This window comes from Thalia democratica, chromosome 9 (assembly GCF_965202585.1).
Source record: "Thalia democratica chromosome 9, ktThaDemo2.hap1.1, whole genome shotgun sequence".
In the NCBI taxonomy this organism is placed as follows: Eukaryota; Metazoa; Chordata; class Thaliacea; order Salpida; family Salpidae; genus Thalia; species Thalia democratica.
This window is the reverse complement of record NC_139173.1, coordinates 20,563,868-20,578,723: the sequence shown is the minus strand read 5'-3', so window position 1 is coordinate 20,578,723 and position 14,856 is coordinate 20,563,868. Positions and strand designations below refer to the sequence as shown.

Below are 14,856 nucleotides of genomic sequence, written 5' to 3'. Positions count from 1 at the left end.
TTGTTTAAGAGTTAGGTTTTTTTTAATTAAAAAAAACAAAATTTTGAAAGGTTTTAAAAACTCAGGATGACAGGACATTTTATTTGACTAAAAGAGTGGCAACCCTGCTTAAACAGAAAATTACTTAATTAAAAAGGTCTTTTTTTATCCAAACTAAATCCCATAAGCAAATTAAAATAAATTTTGTAACTCATTTTCTTTAAATTTTTTTAATAATAGTCTGACCAAAAGACTAATTTTGTTGTAAAATAAACATTATCATAAACATAACTTTTAAAGAAAATTAGCAATTTAGTGTAATAGCTCTTAAAGATACTAAAAAAGTGTGTTAAAACAAAATTAGGATAAATCATCAGTTTTGTTTGATATTATCATAAGCTTTAAAAATTATTCTTAAGTCAAAAAGTTTTGTTGAAGTTGAATTTTTTTTTTTGATAATATAGAACTACAAAACCTAGAATAATTTCAGGATTACCACAAACTTGTGGATATTTTGATGTTATCTAAAATCTCAGAAAAACTCAGGATTTTTTGAATATTTTTTCAAATACAGGCTGAATTAAGTTAATTATTTTTTATAAAATCTTCAGGAAAGATTTAAGATTTTTTAATAATCTCACCACATATTTTTTCTAGATTTTAAATGAGATTTATTTTCTTATTTAAACCAAATTTGTTAGAGAACTTATTATTTTTTTAAAAGTTTTATATATGTCATTGATTTTAATCAAAAACTGCACATTATTTATATAGAAAATCTTAATTTTATTTTGGTACACTCTTGATTTAATTCATTTGGTGTTTCTATAAAAGCAACTGAAAATATAGAGATACCTTTGTTTACGTAATAAAAATAAAAAACCCTCAGCTCAAATAGTTTTTTTGTTAATACTTTTATTTAATTTTATGGATTGTTTGTTACTAAAAATAATGATACTTAAACATTTAGTATGCATATTGCTAGTTTAAGTTGTAGAGAAAATATACTATATGTTTTTTAAATGGTGATAAAAACAATCAAAACATTTTTTTCTTTGACTGAATAAGGGTAATATTTTTATTCAAGCAACTATAAAAGCTATGTGTTTTGTAATTTAATATCTGATATATTTTATTCTTACTTTAAATTTTCCTTGAAATCTTAGGTTGGTGTTATTGGCTATTACAAGCCTTTTGAAAAAGTTGTGAGATGTTATTGTGTGCCTGTTTAGAAACTGACTAGTCTTTTTTTTTTGAAAATAATTGTTAATTTTTTAATTATTTTATAAAGTTTGATGTTGACCACAAATAATTTTCAAATAGTTTAGTGAGACTAAATTTTAATGAAAATTAAGACTAGTTATTATAATAATTAATTATAAATACTTATTTAAGTTTATTTTAATTTTTAAAATGTTTCAAAGATTTAACAGTTATTGATAAAATACATTAAGACTTGTAACCTTGATCACGCTGATCAGGATTTACCAAACTCATTTTCATAATCACCACCTTGGCAGATAACTAAAAAACAAACATCCTAGTTTTTCAATATAAAAATAACTTTCACTTTTCAATACAAACCTCAAAAAATCTAGTGTAAGTTTTAAATTACCCTTCGACTATCCTTCAGGCCTTTTAATTTACTCTTCTTTGAAACTTTAGGATGTCCAGTGTAAGATAGTTTTTAAATTTTATATAATTGCTTAAATTTTCAAATTTGCCCTCCGTTTTGCCTCCTTACTTTTATTGCTCTCCTGCTAATTAAAATTTTCCAAAAAACATGCAATATAGCCCATTTGGGAAACCCTGCTCTAGATAATAACAATACTTGATTTAGGTTTATAAAAAAGTCTTATGAATATGTTTGTTATTAAACTGTATTACAAACATATTGTTAATTGGTTTTCACTTTATGTTTCATGACAAAACTGACTTTAAATACTTAATCTAGAAAATAAATTATTTCAAAAACTTGTAAAAATTTTTAGTTGCACGTTTTTAAGTTCTTCTTTTTGTATAAAAAAAATATTCAGAAAACTTGTGAAACTTTTTTAGTTGCAAGTTTTTTAGTTCCTTTTTTGTATTAAATATATATTTTTACAGGCATATTAAATATGACTTCTAAAATTGGAGACGGTGTTAGAGCACAAGAGTATGCAACTTTGAAGGTTATTTGCAGAAGAACTTGAATTTATTTATATATTTTTTGTTTGCTTAAATAAAATATATAAGTAGTCATGCTATAGTTTTTTTTAGGTTTATATAGTTTTGGTGTACAAAATAATTTTAGGTAACTTTTTGTAATTGGCTTTGTAGTTTAGTACAGTCACTTTCCTCTTTAGTTTGCACTTTAAACAAAACCAAAGAGTGGGAACTCATTAGAAGTGCTAACTAACGATATCATAATCATGTTTTCTTACAAGAAAGCAAAGTTTAATGTGTTAAAAATTGTTTTTAACAATGTATTCTAAACAATGTTAATTCTAAGTAATGCTAATATAAATTACATTGTTTGTTATTTATAATCTTAGTTTTATTTAGGGTGTTCTATAATTTCTATTTAACCATAAGATTGTAGATGTGAACTGCATTGTTCATTGTTTTATTAAACTTTTGGATTTTTCTGCATTATTTTTAGTATATTTGAATGTTTTCCTTATGTTTTTTGTTTAGTTTCATTAAAAACAAACGACCTTAAATAAAAAATTGTATTTTATAACTATTCATAATATAAATTTAAGCGCTTGCTAATAAAGATCCTAGCAAAACAAGTTTAATGAAATATGAAAAAATAACAAAATTTATACAGTGTCCTTTCTTTATTACACTAACGCATGTTTCTGTGTGATAACAGGTTAAGGGCATAGGGGGGGTAAACACCCTTTTTTGGTTTTTGATTTTATTTTATATAGTCTTTACTAAGCTAGAAGATGCTTTTTACGGATTTAAAAAATTCAAAATATTTTTTGAGATATAGTCGGTCAAAGTTGGAGGCAACAATAGGATTCTTATGGGAGGCGCAAACTAGAATGACAAATAACTAGAAATCACTAAAAATCTATCTCCTCCTACGTTTTTTGAGATAACTACCTCAAATTTTCAGGAAATGTTCCTTGCAGTATTTAGAAAATTCTGTCGGAACAGAATTTAAAAAAACTAAAAAATAAAAATTTTATAATAAAAAAACAAAAAAAAAACTTTTTTTTTTGTTTATTTTTTTTATAAAATTTTTATTTTTTATATTTTTCAAAATTCCTTCCGACAGAATTTTCTAAATATATCAAGGAACATTTCCTGAAAGTTTGAGGTAGTTATCTCAAAAAACGTAGGAGGAGATAGGTTTTTAGTAAAATAGTCTATTTTTGCCGTTTTAGTTTGCGCCTCCCATAAGGAGCCTATTGTTGCCTCCAACTTTGACCAGCTATATCTCAAAAATTATTTTGAACTTTTTAAATCTGTAAAAAGCATCTTGTATCTTAGTAAAAACTATATAAAATAAGATCAAAAACCAAAAAAGGGTGTTTACCCCCCCCCCCCCCCCCCCCCCCCTATGCCCTTAACACACTTCAACAGAACTATGAAGATCAAAATTATGTATTTCTTGATCTTCATAGCTCCATTGAAGTTTGTTAATCCTTTAAGACACAGAAACATGCGCTAGTGTAATAAATAAAGAATACTCCGTTGAAGTGTAATGAAGAAAGAGTACTGATTATATTTTGTTCTTATTGTTTTCATTATTACTAAGTTAATGAAAAAGTTTTTTAAATGAAACTTAAAAAATACAAATGTGCTCTTAACTATAAAGTTTTTTGGGTAAGATCAAACTCAAGAGTAAGGAGAATTTTAAATGTAAAACTTGAATATCATTTCTTAACTGTTGTAAGTTTTAATTTTTATGTGTTATGTTATAAAATTGATTGATATATGTTTACTGAAGATAAATTCGAAATCAATAACAGGTTCCCTATGAAATGCTAAATAAGAAGTTTAGACTTGCACAAAAAAGTCTTGATAGAGAAGCAAATACTCTAAATAGCTGCTTTAAAGAGGTATGTCTATAACTTATACTTTTGTTCACCTCAGTTTAGTATAAATAAGCCTTTATACAATAGCTACTTTTTTATTGATTGAAAAATAATATTTAACTTAATCTCTTTATCAACTTACATTTTCCATGACTTTTCAGAAATTTGGCTAAAGCACTGATGAGCTCATTGAGCAAAACACTGTTTGCATAATAAAATTTAGAAAAAATTAAATTGTATTTTTTCTTTTTGTTTGAGTAGAGATCTTTAATTATTGTTTTATTTTTCAAAACATCTCAAAATATAATATAGCTATGAATGATTATGTCCTAACAGTATGATGATATCATAAGAGGTGCCGAACAAGAAATACTTAATTTCAGTTATTTCTATTCTTAATGTTAACTTTAAAGTTCTTCTGCTTTATTTAAATCAAATTGATAAATTCAAAAATCAATAAGATTTGTTTGAATTGCTCTGCATTGGTATCAAATGAAGCCCCTGCTTACTATAAATAAAGTGTTTTGATTTTGGTGTTTGATTATTAAATTAATTTTTGAGCTCAAACAGTCTACTTTGCAAAATCATTCACTTAAAAGTAATTTTTAATATTTACATAATTTTAGAGTTATTATTCTATACTTTTTAAGTAGCAAAACTATCTAATTTAGTTACAACAAAAAAGCATAAATATATGTATAATTTAAATATGATTTATTAAGACTATAGAGGTTCCACCTTTTCCGTTAGAAATTTAAAATTATTTTTAGAGTTTAATGTAAGCTATCAGCAACTTTTTTACTACTAAAAAATTTCAAAGCAACATTCTTAAAACATTTCTTAAAAGTTTCAAAGCAAGCTTTGAAATTTAAATCAAAATTTTAGATAACAATAGTTTACTTTGTAATATCTAAACTAAAAAGCCAAAACAAAAGTTAATATTTTTAAAATGTATATGTTTTACCACAAACAGTTTTTAAATCATTTACTTAAAGAATTTTTTTAACTTTGGTAAAATTAACTAAAACAAGTTTTTTTTTTGGTTTCAAAGTATAATAAGGTGCTAAATACCAGAGGTCCAAACAAGCTGAACTCATTTGAAAATCAGTTCAGAAAAATTAGTTTTTAATTATAAATGTCTTGGTTTTCACAATTTTAGTTTAATTCTAATTTAGATCAAAATCATACACTGTTATAACTTATAGTCTTATGTAATTAATCATAGTATCAACATATTAATGTTTTTACGTATTATACAGTTCTTAAAGTGTTTTTGATTTAGTTTATTATAGTTTTACATAATCCACTAAATTTAGTTTGTAAACTTTACTTAAACCTGAATGTATTTCTTTATGTTTGTTTTATCTTTCAGAAGTATTATAACTGACAAATCTAACAGGGTAAATATTGTATTGTTATAGACTTCTGATTGATAAGTGGTAGTTTAAAAAGTTTAATTTTTTTACAAAGCTGACTAAATTTTAAAATTGAGTTTAAATTTTCACAGCCTTTAAAAACTTACTTATAGTTTATATTTTGAACTTTTAAATAAAGGTCAAAGTTAATTTTTGTCAAAGTAAATGCCAGATTACACACTAGTGCCTTGGGTGTATCAATTTTTAATTAGTGAAAGTTTAGAAATTAGTTGCTAGACATATTTCTCATTAAGTTACTGTTTTGAATTTAAATCGAAACTTCTAGATCATTGGAAAGTTTTATGAAGCAATATGTTTAAGAAACTTTTTTTTTTTAAATTTTACATTACATTGAAGTGGTCTATAAGATTCTCTTTGATTCCTTTTATCTGGAAAACAATTAAGGACCTTCAAAATCTAAGAAACAGTTGGTTTCAAAAACTATATTTATGAAATAAAATTTGCTTTTTTATAAAATCATAAACTTCCTCATACATTTTCATTATACTATATGAGAAATTATGTAGTTTAAAAACCAACTTTAGATATATATTATTATTGTCCATTTGATGGACCTAGGCATCAAAACCTAGGCCACATAAACAGAAAAACACATAACAAAAAATATCAAAAAAAATGCTAAAAGTACAATTTCTCTAAAATAAAGATCTAAACATATTTTAATATAATATATATAGAATTTTATTTTAACATAAAAAACAAAATTTAACCACAAGCTTGTACTTATTTACGCGATGTAGATCGATCAACATGAAATATTTGAATGCATTGACTTACAACAAAAATAAAAACCTAAAGCCCCCAATATTATTAAAAATAGATTGGCCAGATAAATAATCATTGAACATATTGAAAAGGACTCATCATTAATAGTACTTTTATAACTTATTGTATGAATTAATAGTAAAATATGAATTATTTTACATTCCAAGACACAAACCTTTTTTAAATATGTGTTTATTAATAACTTATTTTATATTTTTTTTTAACATTTTAAATTTTGTTAGCATTTCTGCAGGTGTTAAAATAATAAAAGTATTTAAAAAATACTAAATATGAAAAATGATACAATATGAATTTAAAAATATCGTTAGTAAGTAATTAATCATACAAAGTTTTAATATAATTATAACCTTGTTCAGTTAGAACAGGGGTCAAAATATTGTTGCCTGCAAGGATGTAAATCTGATTTGCTAAAGAAAATTTTGAAGCTTACTTTTGATATTTCAGGCTTTGTATAAAGAGTCGAGAAAAAATATCTTAGGTAAAAATAATTGAAGGTTTAAAGATACCCTAGATATTCTTGGGTCTGTAATGAAGAGTAAAAAAAACCTCCCATTGTAACTACAACTATGACCCTGGGCCGCAAATGTTTTTTTTTACTTTTAAAGTTTTACTAGAATAACCAAATGCCTCCCGTGTATGAATATTAAAACATAAATAAAAGAAACAGTTTTATTGTACCAAAATTTAACTAAGTTTTTGTATTTCTTTATTTTTTTAAACAAAACAGTAAATCTGTTCTAAAAAATACCTTTGGTTGGTAGTAAGTTAGTGTGTGTTAGGTATTTTATTGTTATGTTTTCTCGATAAAATTATATGTTGTGAGTTTGTAATGTTCTTAAATTTATATTTATTTTTTTTACTTTTATTTTTAACAAGTCTTTACATTTTTCTACCCCAATAAAGCTAGCAGTGTTTTTCTGTTTAATAAAAAAAAAGTGTTATAAACTGTTTTTTGTTTTAGAAATTTTTAAGAATTATAGCCTTTAACCTTTAATATTTGAATATAAATTAATTCAAAACTAACTTAAATCACTTATACACAGTGGTTTAACTTTAAATCACGTTAAACTACAAAAAGGTTATTAAGTTTTCTATAAAATCAGTATTTTTAAATCTTTTCAAATATTTTATTTTATAGTAGACCATTCTATATCTACTAAATTTTAAAATTGATTTTTAAAAAAGTATATATTTGAATAAAAGTTATCAGACTTTTTAAAGTAGCTCTCTAAAATGTTTTTGCTTTATACTTTTTTTTATTAAAGCCTATAATTACACTAATTTCTTGTTGTAACAGCTGGTTGTTGATGTTTAGTAGATGTAAAATAGATAGAAAATGTTGTTTAAAAATCGAGTTCTACTCTATTTTATTAATAATAAAATTAAGGTATGTATTAGTCTATACATTGGTTAAAACAGTATATGGAATGTAAAGAGTATTTTTAAATAAAAAAAAGTTGTGTATAGGGACCATTTTCTGGTAGCTTTGTTAAAATATACAAAATCGGAGAGTTATTTTTGTACATTCATTTATAGGGTCCCAGTTAGCAAATTTTTCACAATTTTTGAACGTTTACTAGGTTTAAAACAAAACACAAAAAATATATAGTTTTGTTTCCTCTTCTGATTTATTGAAAGGATTTATTTTTTAATGTTAGTTTTATAAATTTGAAGACATCAAGTTTTGTATTATGGAAAAACTTTCAAATCTACTCGCACCAACTGGCATGACTTTTGTGTAAATAGATTTTTTTTACTTGGTTTAAAGCTCTAAATGCACTAGAATATTTACTTTCTAGCCAAAAGTTACCTTTTTCTCCATTTTAGTTACAGACCCACTGTGCCATGTTTTCAAAGTGATAAATGTTTTTGAGCCTTAATTTAAAAAGTTTGATTACTAAGTTAAGAAAATCCAGTTTCAAAAGCGTTTTTTAACTAAGATAAACAAATAAGTGATTTAGCCAAATGTTTATCTTAGTTACTCAAACAGTACTTAAATAGGTTGAAACCATGTGTTCTAGGCCTGAAGCGCCAAGTAAAGACATAGTTGTTAAGATGCTGACCAGTGTCATTGAAAAGTTGAGAAACGCCAAAAGAAAGGTTAGTTTTGTTTATGAAAAAGCTTGTAAAAATAGTTATTTAAGTTTTATTTCCCAGACTGTACTTTTATACTTTTATTACAATTAAAGTTTCAATGAAAAAAGCTGAGTTAACAAAAATATTCTACAAGCTTTTTTTAACTTTCATTCGATTTATTTGGTGTTTTATAAAACATTATGTATGTAATTATTACCTAGCTAAATAATAATAAAAATTTTATTAAGGCAAGTGAAGCTTTACACGACGAAGAGAGAAGCGCAAAGTTGTGCAAGAGAAGAGTCACACATTTGAAGGTTCACTGTCTTTTTAATGTTCTTGTTTGTTAACTTTCGTTAAAACAGTTTAATAAAAAAATCTCCCATGATTTTTATATGCTGCTTGTTGATAATTTATTTGTATTAAAAAAAACTTACTTAAACTTTTTTCAATTACATTCTTCAAGAACAAGGTTTTTTCTTTGTATAAAGAATGATTATCTTATGAACTTTTGAAACAAACACGTTCAAAAACAGTGTTTATGCAGTTATTGTAAAGATCATTTTCAATTTGTAATATGTACCCTTTTAATTTTTTAATGTTACATAAATTTTTGAACTATAAAAAGTTGTTTTTTAGAATTTTTTTTTTCGTTTTTGATCGAAAAGTTGAGTTAATAATGTTAATAAAAACACTTCAAAAGTTTTTTCAAAATTTCTCCATTTTAGTCCAGTTTGAAACAACTGTAAATTTGTTTATAATTTATCTTCTTCAAACAATTTGTTTAAAGTTAGTAACATTTTAAATTTTCAAATGTTATACTCAAAAATTGTTAATTGTATTTTACTAAACGGTATTTTAATTGGTGACCAAAAATCTAAAATATTCCTAATGTTTACTCACTGACCGAGTACTCACTAATCCTAACATTCAGGAGCATGCCAGTACCGACCAGGCGGTCGTGGAAAAGTGGAAAAACGACAGATTCTACAGGATGATGATCGAGCATCTGCTTCACTCCGGTTTCTACGACACCGCTCTCAACCTGGCCGAGCAGCACAACTTGCAGGTTTTGTTTACGTATAGTTTCAACCAGACTTGGTAAAAAGCACTGTGTTTAGTGTTAAAAAATCCTCGGTAGTGAGATTCAAATTAATTAAAATAGTGTTTAAATATTACAGCCGGGGATTTTTAACACCAAATACAGTGCTTTTTACCAAGTCTAGTTTCAATGCTTAATTGCCACTTATAAAAAAGGGTATGTTTTATAGTTTTTAGGATTGACTCTTTGTGGTCTAATTTTTAACTGTAAAAAAAGTTTTTATTTTTTATTATTTTATTTTTAAAAAGTAAGTCAAACAAAACGTTGTGTTGCTTTCAAGGACCTGGTCAACTCCGAAGTGTTCATTTCCGCCAGAAAAGTGGAAAAGTCCCTTGAAAGGAAGGACCTCCAGGCGTGCCTCGAGTGGTGCAGTGAGAACAAGTCGAAGCTGAGGAAGAACAAATCGCAGCTGGAATTCACGCTGAGGCTGCAGCAGTTTGTTGAAATAATCAAGAAGAACGACTTCGCGTCGGCACTCAAGTAATTGTTATGTTTTAAGATGTGTTTACTAATATTGCAATTAAAAAGAATATTAATATAAAAATTGTGTTGATATTAAAAGTTTTATTAGCGATAAAGTAATTAATACTTTAAATTAAACTTTAAATTTCATCTTTAAAAATCTACCTTATTTTTATTAGGAAAAAGAGTAATTTAAGTTCTTATATTTTATAGACCTATCTTACTTTTTAAATTTATACACGTGTAATTTTTTTAGTTCCAACTGCTGTGAAACAGCTTTAAGTTTTTCATTTATATTTAAAGTAGAAGTATTTAATTCAAATTTTTGTATTATTATTTTTTTTTTATTCTTGATTTTTTTTAGTCATTGTAAACACTTAAACAACTAAATTGTGTTTTTTATAGATCATAAATTAATATTTTATTTGAAATTAAGGGGTTGTTGTATGACTGCAAACCTTTAAAAATTATCTACATTATTTTTCAGCCACGCAAAGAAATATTTTACGGGTATCGATAAAACTGACAATAGATTTGTCGAAGTAAAAAAAGTAAGTCAAACTTTGTAATTACTTTTATTTTGTTACCAGCTGTTTACAGTTTAAATTATGGTGATCAGGAAAAAATTATAGTTAAAAAAACAGTAGTGCATCGTTTAAAAAGTTAAAATGTCATTGAAGTGTATAAATATCTCTCCAAAATAGATAAACTTAATAAAAAAAATTAACAATTAAATTTTTGATAAACTATTTTTTTATTTAATTTTATACTTTATTTTATACAGATTTAAACTGCTTTATATTTTTTTAAACTGCTAATAAGTCTCATGCACTTATTCCCTACTATATAGTTCGAAACTCAAAATTAATCAAAGTTTCAAAAAAACACATCCTCAACTTTTCAACACTCACACAGGCGATGGGTTTGCTGGTGTTCGCGGGGAAGCCCCTCGAAACGATACCCGATTCTTACGCGTACCTGCTGTCTGAGAACAGGTGGGAAACGATCAGGGAAAACTTCAGGAACGACAACTACAAGCTGCATCAGGTGGGCGAAAATTCAATCTTCAAGATCACCCTGCAGGCCGGATTGTCCGGACTCAAAACACAGTTAGTATGAGTTAACTCTTATTTATGTTGTTATTATCTTCTAAGGTATTTTATGATAAAATTATGTTTGTTGTCACCTAAAGAATTGAAATTAACTTGAGATAAATACTTGCTTCCAAGAGCTGCAATGTTTCATACATGGATTACTAAAGTATTCGTACACCTATTAGTACGTTTTAATAAATATTAGTTTATGATCATTTGAAGCCATGATTTTACAAAATACCTTTACATAATCTCATACTGTACTTTACTAGATTTCAATAGTACAAAAACCAATTTAAAAAATAGAATAAAACAGTATTATTTTTATTATTATATAATACTAGCTTGCTAAATGCAAAGTATATTTTAAATAAATTATACATTGCAGATTAGTTTTAACTTGAATTGATTTATAATTCAAATTATAATATTTTCTTCGTTTAATTTATATTATTTGATTTTTTATAGTTTACAGCATTGAAGCTCAATAATCAACGGTTGTGACTACTAAAATAATTAACCTTATTTTAAAAATTATCATCTCAAATAATCAGATAAGATATTGGTATCAATGGCAGTTTTGAAAACAGGGTTTCAAAAAAAATTGAAATGGAATTAAAAATTTAGGTGAAAAAAAGCCAGAAATTTGAGAAATTTAGCAAAAAAAGTGAAACCTGGAGTTTTAAATAATTTTTATATGTAAAGTTATGAGATTTCAATTAGATACAAAAAATCTTTTAAGTAGAAAAAATATCATAAAACTTTTCAAACAGATTAAAAGTAGCTTTACAGTATCTTTTTGCTGTTGTTATACTATTCAAGACAGTTTTTACTTGAAATATATTTTTACACTTAATTTACAAAAGAAATTCAATAGAGAAAAAAATACTGTGCTGGAAGGAAAGATTTAAGGTAATTTTAAATTAATTTTTATTCCGTACTTTTACACTAGAAATAAACCAAAAAACTTATTCTTTAAAAAACCTGGAAGAAATTTAAAAAAACCTGGAAAATAATTCAAAAAATCTTTGGCAATCCTGTTAAGTTAACCTTTAATTTTAAGAAAATTTAATAGTTTTTGGTCAAATGTTTATTACAAGACAAGTTTTTTTTTCAATTTCAAAAGTGTAGTCTCCAACATTCTAGTTTTGCTTGAAAACGTTAACAAACAGCAACCAGTCGCTTGCTTGCAGCGCGACTCCTCAGCAATACTGAACCCTAAAAATAAAATTTTTACATTAGTTTGAACATAGTAATTATTTTTTTATTTTCAGCCAGTGTTACGACAAGTGCAGCAAGTCCCTGGAGTGCCCGGTCTGCTGCCCCCTGTTCAACAAGCTCGCCCGGCCCCTGCCCTACGCCCACTGCGGCCAATCGAGGATAGTGTGCCGGATAACCGGGGAACTGATGGCGGACGACAACATGCCCATGGTGCTGCCCAACGGCTACGTGTACGGAAGAAACGTGAGATTTTGTTTTTTAGAAACATAAATGTTTAATTACAAATAGTCTAATTGTTTTTTTTTATAGTGTTTATGCTGTTCTAGTCTTATTGTAAATTTTTTATATGCTGCATTGCTACTTAATATCATTTTGTTTCTTCTATTCTGATTCTATTTGAATAAGAATCGTAGTTTTATATTCCGTTCAGATAGTAGCTATATAAGTTATTTTAATGTTTTTAATACATATTTTTTAATTTAAGAACCATCAACTTAAAATAATTCCTTTGTTAAGTCTGTTTTTACCATAAATTTAAATTGTTGTTTTGTTTCAAGTAATTCGAATGTTTTGGAAGTTTTTCAGTTTTCCTAAAGATAAAATTTCTTAAGTTTATCGTATACATACACCTTTTTGTTGTTAGATGTTAGGGGTCTTCGTTTGATAAAATTGTTTACAGAAAATTTAAATGTATTCTTTTACGTACCTAGATTTTAGGGATTGAACATAATTATTTTTATACCACAGATGTTCTTGTGTTAAAACTTTATTCCGACTAACGGCGTTTCACTGCTCTCAAATAAATTTAAGAACAGATCTACGGAGTCTCAAAAAGCTCTAAGAATAGAGCTATTTGAGACTCCGTAGATCTGTTCTAAATTTATTTGAGAGCAGTGAAACGCCGTTAGTCGTAATAAAGTTTTGACACAAAAACATCTGTGGTATATATTCCGATAAGCTTAGCTTATCAGGATCTCCTTAACGCCTTTTAACGTTACATCTTATAATTATTTTAATATATATTTCTATTTGCATTTTTCTAGTCGTATTGTAAGTTTTTATATGTGCTATTGCTAACACTATTTTTTTTCACTACCATCACTATAATTGTTTTTGGCGCAGGGACTGGATCAAATAACCCAAAACGACGAGGTTGTTTGCCCGCGAACCGGAAGCAAGTACAAGAGAGGAGAAATTGAAAAGTTGTTCGTCATGTGATGACTCACCAATCACGTGTTGACAGCTGAGTTGTTGAAAATTATTTTTTGCGCGTTCGAGTTTTTCTTTTTATCTCATTAACTTTACAAAAGCTAAATTGCCTTTTTATTCTTTTTTTTTTCAGCGTTGTAGTATTTAGGTGTAATATAAGGATATTTTTGTTTGTTTTCTAGCTACTTTTGAGCTGCTACCTTCTAGATTTTTAAAACTATATATTAATGATGCAGGTATATTGTCTCAAAATTTAGTGTTTAAAAATTCTTTTGATCAAATGATAAAGACTTTAAATTTGTGTTTTAAATAATCTTTTAGTATACGTTAAACTAGAAAAAATCAAAAAATTGTATTTTTTATAACAAAATAAAACGTCTGTGTAGTTGTAATGTAATGATTTCATTATGTTTGACCTGTAATGCTTTGCTGAGTCATTATTGTTATTAATTTTTTAGTGTTAAAGAGTTATTGTTTAGCTCAAATAAAATATTTTATACATTGACATAATAAACATGTAAGATACCTTCTTAATATGTATGCACTAATACTAAAAATATTCAAAAAATTGAGTTAATGCATATTTATATTTTTTTTTTAAATAGTATAACCACTGTAAAATTTTATACTTTCTTGATAATGTTAAAACACCCCTATATTTTTTTATAGTATCATAAATGCGTGAATCGTATATACCCCAAGACAAAATTTCCATTTTTTTGTTTCCAATTTATTTTGCAACAAGTATGTATGTATATTGTCTCAGTTTTATTTTTGTCTCAGTAAATAACTTATTAGACTTAATTTTTGTTATGCAAACTTTAAAAGCTCAATTTTTATGCCTAAACCTTTTGAAGTATAGTAATAATTAGAGCTGTAATACTTTAAATAAAAAACATACGTTTATAAAGAAAAAAACAATGAAACTTTTTTCTAAAGTAAAAGGAAATAATCTTAAAGCTCAAATTCATTTGCTAACTTTGGTTCAAGCAATTCAGATAACCAACTGGATAATGAGAAGATGAATAACTTGAGCCCATGAGCTAGTTGTAAAAGAACCTACTAGTCTGGAGTAAACTTATTTTCAAAAGAACAAATTAATAGTTGATATTTATAAAAAAATTAAATGTAGTGCACCTTAGGACCCTTATGCACGTTGTTTTTGTAAATTTATATTACATACACTGTTTTTACATTAAGATTAAACTGTTAAACTAAAAAAATTTAATTCTTAATTTAAGAAATGTTGTTTAAATGTCCCAACTACCAATCAAAAACATTAATTTTTTTAAGAAAAACTTTTGGTCAGTAGGGTGAAAAATTAACATCAGTTGATGTTTTATGCTAACGAGGAGATTATATTATAAATTACCAAATTTATATTGTTTAAACAGACTCGCAATTAATTGAACTGTTCAAAAGTAGAAGTAGTTTTTGGTAATTTTAACAGAAGCATTTTT

General features: G+C 25.9%; 1 protein-coding gene across 1 annotated transcript; it reads left to right on the top strand.

The window, feature by feature from the left end:
* Positions 1-2,090: 2,090 nt before the first annotated feature.
* Positions 2,091-13,780, top strand: LOC145844691 (E3 ubiquitin-protein transferase MAEA-like). Its single transcript, XM_082952101.1, has 10 exons — positions 2,091-2,150; positions 3,945-4,034; positions 8,234-8,332; positions 8,557-8,625; positions 9,243-9,377; positions 9,691-9,890; positions 10,360-10,423; positions 10,788-10,981; positions 12,241-12,430; positions 13,310-13,780. Exons 1-10 carry the CDS (start codon positions 2,097-2,099, stop codon positions 13,403-13,405), a joined length of 1,191 nt encoding a protein of 396 aa, XP_082808227.1. The 5' UTR covers positions 2,091-2,096; the 3' UTR covers positions 13,406-13,780.
* The last annotated feature ends 1,076 nt before the right edge of the window (positions 13,781-14,856 follow it).